At 45.9% G+C, this 8,653-nt stretch overlaps 1 protein-coding gene across 1 annotated transcript; it reads right to left on the bottom strand.

The window, feature by feature from the left end:
- Positions 1–384: 384 nt before the first annotated feature.
- On the bottom strand, positions 385–8,315 carry LOC132470672 (matrix remodeling-associated protein 8-like). Its single transcript, XM_060069476.1, has 12 exons — positions 8,027–8,315; positions 7,438–7,464; positions 6,567–6,872; positions 6,329–6,430; positions 6,030–6,160; positions 5,463–5,642; positions 5,183–5,333; positions 2,015–2,173; positions 1,886–1,910; positions 1,527–1,612; positions 1,339–1,410; positions 385–1,224 (listed from the first exon to the last, which is right to left on the bottom strand). The coding sequence occupies exons 1-12, from the start codon at positions 8,082–8,084 to the stop codon at positions 1,202–1,204; spliced, it is 1,320 nt and encodes a 439-aa protein (XP_059925459.1). The 5' UTR covers positions 8,085–8,315; the 3' UTR covers positions 385–1,201.
- Positions 8,316–8,653: the final 338 nt, after the last annotated feature.

Below are 8,653 nucleotides of genomic sequence, written 5' to 3'. Positions count from 1 at the left end.
ATAGGTGGTTTAACTGCTTGCTTGGCTAAGATAATAGTTGTGGCTCAAAGTAGGGGAAGCCTGTTGACAGAGCATGCCTATTAAGGCAGGAACCAATGGAGTGTAATTCCAGTAGATTTCCATATATGACTGACTGCTGCCACAAAATAGACCTTCAGGCTGCACCACAAGCTCTTCCCTGCTCTACACATACTTTTCTCTTGCGTGCCATTTTCCTCTAGAACCCCATCATTTTGATGATGTCATCTTCTGCATCATTTCCTTGATAGTCGACCATGAAAGAAGTGAAACAAGATGTACCTCGATATCCTTTTCACCAAACCCATCATCTGTCCTAACTGGGATGTGTATAGGAACTTAAATTTGACCATACACCATCAGATCTCTCTTTTTTTATGGCTTTAATGGAATTCATAATAGCAAAAATATAAAGGCCAGCCTAGCATCTATGAATACAATGATAGTACCTACAAAGCAAATAGCAGTTCAAAATCTGAGTTTAAGACAAGTAATACAAAACAATTAGCAATTCAACATAACCACTTCCCATTGTGTACAGTTCAGCTACAGTAGCGTACAGCCGCAAGAAAGCAGTATCGAGTACATCGTTGCTGTGCAGTTGATCAAACAAACCTCGACGGAGGTGAGACAAAAAAAAGTACCAGGTACTTAACTTTGGCGATCGAAATGCAAAAAAGGGCGGCCAGCTTGGTCGACCCAAGTAGGCGGGAGTGCAACTGACACAAGATATTCCTGCTTAGGCGATTACACCTCTGCAGTTGTACGGTGTGCATATCTAAACTACTGTTCTTCTAACATAATTCAGTGTTCAGGGTTTTATGGCAATACTGACTTATTTAATTTTTCAGATGATGGCAAGGCAAAAGGCAAAAGGCAAAAGGCAAAAAAGCTTGTAAGCTCACACTACCTACCACTTTTATACATAGGAGCAAAAAGCCTATGCAGATTTGACTTTCTTTCTGTACGGTGGTTTTGGTTAAGTTCCCCTCTGGGTTGAGTTGTCGTTTTCTGTTTTTCTCTTTCTTGCATCAGTCTCTCTCTATGTTTTGATGGCTTTAACTCTACCGGTGATAGAGTAAATAACAGGCGTCTTTGGTTTGGACCACAGCCTCTGGACCAGCCAGGGCCTCCCTCTCCCATCTCTGTCCTTCTGTAACATAACATCCTGCCACCCTCCTCCTCACTTCCCAAACTTCTCCATCTCTGAAAGAGTCAAAGAAAGTACAGAGGATATGTTAGTGTCATTTAAATTGAGGTGTGTGTGTGTGCGTGCGTGCGTGTGTGCGTGTGTGCGTGTGTGTGCTTTGAGTACCCTACCTTTATCCAGGTCAATGACTTTGGGAACACTGGTCATTTTGACCATCTCTTTCAGTAGGTTGTTCTTGTAATCTAAAAAACATGGGAGAATGCCACTTGTAAGCATTGCCCCTGTTGAAGACCCCTTTCATTCATAACACCCTCTCCCTGTCTCTCATTTGCTCAATCACTTTCTCAAGAAGACTCACCTAATGTCCTGTCGTCTGGTGAGCTTGTTCTCCCGTCTGTCACTTCCATCTCAAAGTCGTCCGAGCTGCTTTGACTCCTGCTCGATCTATCCCACAGAGTGAGTGAGTGAGTGAGTGAGTGAGTGAGTGAGTGAGTGAGTGAGTGAGTGAGTGAGTGAGTGAGTGAGTGAGTGAGTGAGTGAGTGAGTGAGTGAGTGAGTGAGTGAGTGAGTGAGTGAGTGAGTGAGTGAGTGAGTGAGTGAGTGAGTGAGTGAGAGAGAGAGAGAGAATATGCATCTCTGCAGAAGTAGTAGACTTCCTAAATCTACAATAGCATGTACTACATTGTCCATTGACCATGTTTTGTTTGTCAAGCTCACCTGACAGATTTCTGTGGGTAAAACTCTGAAACACAAAGAAGCATCATAAGGAAACAACTGACTAGATCATTGTAATATAGCTATATGTAGCTGTAGGCACCTAGGGGTGCTAGATCTCTCAGCCCTGACCTTGGCTACGGTGGCGACGCGTGATTAGGATGATGATGAGGATGATGAAGGCCAGCAGCAGGAATGTAGTCAGGACATAGCCCAGTGGCAGCAGGAAATGATGTCGCTGGTCTGGCAAAATGACATTGATGACTCGCGGTGAAATTTCCTTAGTGGTTTCTATGAAGAAAACAAAGGCAATGAGTAACATTGTTTGAGCACAGTCATCATTTAAGGCCCTCTTGATTTGTCAACATCCTGTTGTGTGTCATTAACTGGATAACACATAACAGGTTTCCTCGGCTGTGAGCCGGCCAATCAACACCGGGTATGGGTCTTGCATTCCCGCAGCGCTGACAAATAGTCAGTCCCGGTACCTTTTGCTTCATAAAAGAATATGCAAGGCAGAAAAACAGATGCAGGCCCAGGACTCCACATGTCAAGCCCAAATGAGCCCCAGACCCAAAGTCCTTCTGTGATTTACTTTTCCTGGCAGTTAAAATAAAGTAAAGGGGAATCATAGGAAAGAGTGACAGGGGAGTGGAGGGGCGGGGGACGGAAAGGAATGGCGCAGCCAAGCAATAGCAGACCGATATTTTGTCTGTGGTTATTTTTTGGTGTCTCTGAGATTCCCCAGAGATGGAGAGCAAGAGAGAGAGAGAGCATGAGAGAGAGTCAAAGAGAGAGACAGAGAGGGATAACTTCATCAACCAAATAATTCAAGCTTACAGATCAAGTTAAAATACAATTTAAACACTCATATGGAATAACAAACATGGCTCTTTTGACCTGTTCACCGCTTTTAGCCTCTCAATGACTGTTGCGTCTGGAGCCATGTTGTGGCTAAGACAAGCGTAACATTCCATGCAAAAAACACAACTACACTAATGGGAGTGAGGGCTGGGAGTGACCTACATCCGTGTTTGTGTAATTAAAACCAGTCTCCCCCACCCTCCTTCTTTTTCCTCTGTCCCGGAACAACTCCCTCCCTCCTTCATCCTCGCTCTTATGTTTTCTTTCTTTTTGTCTCTTTTTCAGTCTCTCTGTCTGAGCAGCTGCTATGCAGATGAATGAATCTTAATAAAGATATCTCTCTCTCTCTCTCTCTCTCTCTCTCTCTCTCTCTCTCTCTCTCTCTCTCTCTCTCTCTCTCTCTCTCTCTCTCTCTCTCTCTCTCTCTCTCTCTCTCTCTCTCTCTCTCTCTCTCTCTCTCTCTCTCTCTCTCTCTCTCTCTCTCTGTTCTCCATCTATCTGTTCAAAGCACAGCAGAAACAGAAGTTATCCAAATGGAAACAAACAATATGATACAAATAAACCTTGGCGTGAGGCGTTATCAGTGAGAGGAAGAAAGATGGGGAGGAAAACAACGAGGGCAAGACAGAGGGAGAGGAAAGGCGGTGGGTTCAAGTGAAAAGAAAAGGCTTCTGTACCACTTGTAGAATGTCCCATCTGGGCCAAAACCAACAGGCTAGCAGACAGAGCCGGATCAAAGAAGGGAGCAGTGCAAAGAGGACCAAAGACAGGACAAACTCACATACACACACATGGGAACCCAGTCACCCGTAAAACGCACAACCAAACATAATCTCTGCTGTTATTGTTTACAACATAGTAGTTATAGAGTACATTGGGGCTTGGGAATGTTGAGTTGTTATCACACACTTGAGCAGCGATCATTTTGTTCCTGAGAACTCTCTATGTCTTAATGGGTAAAAACAGAAGCCTGGGCTCCCTATTCATTCTGTGGTTGCAAACATAACCAGGACTCAATATCAGCTGAATAAATGGTGAAGGAATGGTTTTTTAGAGTGCGTGCGTAGCAGTATCTTAATTCTGCCCGATACTTCCTCCGGTAGGACCAGTGCCGTGGTGGATCAACAGAGTGGGCTGAGCAGTCTCCCACTCCAGAGAGCGCTTCCAAGAGATTCCACCGAGATTAGCTCAGTCTTGGCTCATGCTTGACTAAGGAAGTACACACACACACACACACACACACACATTCACACACACAGACCCGGGTAGACATCGCTCATGTCTAATCCCCTCTCACATTTCGCACATGTATTAGCCATTATTGACTTTCTCCAAGACAGCAAAGTAAATGTGACCAACGGACTCGACCCTTCAGCAGGAATTTGAAACGGGGTTCCGTTCTTTAGGCAACTTGTTTGTGCATACGTGTAAGAGGGACTAGTGATGGGGGTGGAGTGGCGGGGGGGCGATATGTCTAACAAAGGAACTGTCTGACGTGCTACATGTTAAAGCAGACACGTGCAAACATACACATACACATGCACGCACCCACCCACACACATCCAAATCCATGTGTGTGCATGCATCGGTCACACACACACAAACCGCACACATACACCCACGGCCATGCATACACACACAAGCACACACAAGCACACACACACACACACACACACACACACACACACACACACACACACACACACACACACACACACACACACACACACACACACACACACACACACACACACACACACATGTTAACATACACACAGACATTCACACGGTTTGGGTTAGCTGACAAAGCAAGAATGCTCATGCTCATAAAAAAAACGTTGAAACACAAAAAGTCTGTCTCTGTTTCTGCTCCCCAAGGCTGCTCCAGGTTTCTGTTGATGGGGGAGCTGTTGTGCAGGAGTAATGTTGAAGGACAGGACAGCAGGGGACCATGTGAATGCATTAGCAGATGGCATCTCTTTCCTATTTGTCCTCATGATAGTTCAACCAATAAATCTTAGGAAAGAAACCACATCTGACTGAAAAATGACCAGCAGAGAACAGTGGAATCGCGTGATCATAACATACAATCTTTAGTAGTACGTACTGTATATAGATCTAGATAGGTTCGTGGACATGAACAAATGTTTTAGTGACCAAAATACTTACAGCAAAGAAGAGAAAACATGTGTGTGCCTGTGTGTTTCTGTGTGTGCGTGTATGCTACCTATCTATTATTTTATTTTATTGTATGACAATGTTTATATGTGAAGCACTTTGAGTCTGCCTTGTGTATGAAAAGTGCTATATAAATAAAGTTGCCTTGCCTTGCCTATGTGTGTGTCCAGTGTACATCCAGTGTGTGTGAGAGTATGTGTATTTGTGTGTTTGAGAGTTTGTGCGTTTGTGTGACTGCGTGCGGACGCACACACATACCTTTGTCTTCCTTGGGCAGTGCGACAGGCGGGAGGGTGGTCTGAGTCAGAGGAGTCAGAGGTGGTCCTACGTTGAGTTGGAACACCCTCCTCTCGTGCAGCCCACAGTAGTGGTGGTGAAGATGGCAGGAGTACGAACCCTGGTCCGTGGGCTGTTGCATAGAAATGGATTTCAAACACACACACACACACAAAATAAGTAGACAATAGACAATATAAGAAAGCATCAAAATATTACGCAAAGAAAAGAAAGGAAGCCTTGAATAAACCCCTTTACACACCTGTAGGTCCGCGATGGTCAGGGAGAAGTCTCCCTGTGCGAAGGCGCTGCTGCTGATGTTCATCTTCCTCCGGAGGAACAGCGAGCCGTAGCTCCGCTGCTCCCCAGAGGCGTAGAGGTCCACCAGCCGGTCGGCGCGGTCATGATTGACCCCCGGCGGCTGCCGGTCCCAGTGGACCACCTACATGGACCGACAAAAGACTCGGGAGTTGTACCACTAAGGCCTGACATGGGTGGACATCCAGGTACTATAGCTCAGCCTGAGGACCAGTCTATGGAGCCAAACGAAGGCTGTCAGCGCCGTACATGCATCAAACTGACCAAAGAGTTGGTTAAAGAGAGTCACGTGCAGCGGCGTGTCCAGACTGATTGAGTGGGGGGGGGGGGGGGGGGGGGAGCGTGGGCCCTAGACCACCATACCCTGCCCTGGCGACGTGGTGTGGAGAATACTTAACTTGCTAAACATATTTTATTCATAGGCCCGATTTAGAAGGAGGGAAACAATCAGGTCGGCCAATCAATCCCCCTCATCCCGCCCTCTTGGACCGACCCCTGGTGCTGTGCCCACCTGCTGCTCTTCCTCACTGCCCCCGTCCGTCCACACGCTGCGCCGGTTCACACACGGCAGGACCACGGTACTGCCTCGCAACACCACATACACAGCCTTCTGTCCGTCCCAGAACCGCTGCTCCTTCCGACCTGATGGCACACACACACACACACACACACACACACACACACACACACACACACACACACACACAAAACTAAACTTGTAATAATTTGGTTAAACGTTGATCATCACCTCTGACTTTGGAGGAGGCATCATGAAACGTTTCCTTGCGTCTGAGGCTGTTGACGACATACGTGACTTGGTGACGTTGAGCTGGACTCTGATCGTCTCGTAGAGATGGCAGTAGTGGTGGTGGAGGTTGCAGGAGTAGAGGCCTCTGTCGTTCATAGTCACCGCTAACAACACATGTGGATAAACAGTTAATATACACATATACAGAATGTGTTTATGGACTGATTGATAAGATAGTGAAACCTAAATTCCAAGGCATGAACATGGATACAAAGATGGAGGTAAGTTGGTGCTGCTGACCTTGGATGACAAGGGAGAAGTTCCCATCCTTGAAGGCTGATTGGCTGAGGCTGACCCGGCCCTGATTGTATGAGTTGTAGATCCTCTGGTCCCCAGCAGAAAACATGTCCGCCACCCTCTCCATGGCGAAGTCAGGCATGGGTCGATACAGATCCCAGTGTACCACTCTCTGCCGGTCGTTTTCTCTGTCCCGTGTCCACACCATGCGGTTGCTCATGCACTGCAGAACCACCTCTGTCCTGGCGGGGGCGCTCACATTGTAACCCGCAACCACCACGCTGCTGCTGCTGTCTGATTGGCCCGATGCTGGATGAAGCATATGGGGAAAAAATGGGGAGAATTTTGCAGAAGGAGAAAAGGTTACTTTATGTTCATGACAAAAGTTGGTTCTATATTTATGTTCTGTAGCAATTTCTCTCACTCCACCTTGCTCTCTGATGCTCACACATGCGTGTGCCCCACATGCACACGGACACCCACACACACACACGTGGATGACATGCACAAATGCACACACAGGCATGCCACGACGAATGCAAACACACACACACACACACATACGCACGCACGCACCCACCCACGCACCCACCCACCCACCCACAATGCACCCACCCACCCACAATGCACCCACCCACCCACAATGCACCCACCCACCCACAATGCACCCACCCAACCCCAAGCACACACACACACACACACACACACACACACACACACACACACACACACACACACACACGGATGATATGCACAAATGCACACACACACACACACACACACACACACACACACACACACACACACACACACACACACACACACACACACACACACACACACACACACACACACACACACACACACAGCTGACCTGCATTGAAGAGGAGGATCACAGGAACTGAAATACAGATGGAGAGTCAAAAGAAAATCACTGAAACACACACTGAATGTTAATGGTAGTACATACAAGGCTACTTTATACACCAATGTAAGCAATTATTCACCAATATACAATGCCTAATGGTGATTATGACATCATCATCCTAATTATTGTTAACATAACATCATATGATCATCAAGGATTGAAGCATCATGGTGTAGGATAAAGTATATATATTTATACTTTTTAGTACATTACCTCACTTTCGACCTTAATTGCTGGCTACGTTAACAGACAAAGTATTACACGAAAAGGATTCAGAGCGAGAGAGAGACAGAGACAGAGACAGAGACAGAGACAGAGACAGAGACAGAGACAGAGACAGAGACAGAGACAGAGAGAGAGAGAGAGAGAGAGAGAGAGACGTATATACAAAAATCACCACATGTTTGTATTAACCATAGATTAATCATGATGCGGATTGTTATTTAAAATGTTTTGTTACAAGTAGGCCTCTAATCCTATAAAAGAAACGTTTGTTCTCAAATAAAGAATGATCATGTGTATGTTGGCTACTTACTGTGAATCCAGAGGACAACATCAAAAATAGTGCATTTGCCAATCCTCATGTTGTCCATTCTGGAACATGCGACACTTCTGGAGACTTGTCAAAGGTTTACACTTAGCAAGTATCTCCGAAAACGGGATTATAACAATTATTTTATTCATCCACTCGCTGCCCCGCCAATAAAGCGGGTTTTGTTGTTCGTGTTTCAGTGCCTCAGCTCAGAAAATGCTTCCTTTACGAGTCACGAACTCGAAGAACTTTGGATTTCTCTCTCCCGAGCACCGCCCTTGTAAATGAAACCAAACACCCCGATACGGCTCTCTTCAACGCCTATTATGAACTCACTGTTTGGCACATTCCTTTGCTGAATTTCTTTGTATTTTTTTCTTTTTCTTTGAATGAATGGTTTTAATTTAGTACTTGCATAGCTCAAAACGCCCAATAGCGTGGTTCCCAAACTTTTTTTCAGGGGACCCCCTTTTGGACTTGAGACTGTTTTCGCGACCCCCCGCCCCGCGCGACAGCACCCCCCCCCCCCCCAACTTAGTGCATTAATGTTACTATGCATAATAATAATGTTCAAAATCATTATTATTATTATTGTTATTATTATCATTATTATTATTATGCAGTAGTAAT

This window comes from Gadus macrocephalus, chromosome 13 (assembly GCF_031168955.1).
Source record: "Gadus macrocephalus chromosome 13, ASM3116895v1".
NCBI classification, from domain to species: domain Eukaryota; kingdom Metazoa; phylum Chordata; class Actinopteri; order Gadiformes; family Gadidae; genus Gadus; species Gadus macrocephalus.
Note: the sequence above shows the minus strand (reverse complement) of the source record. Positions and strands in the feature narration are given on the sequence as shown.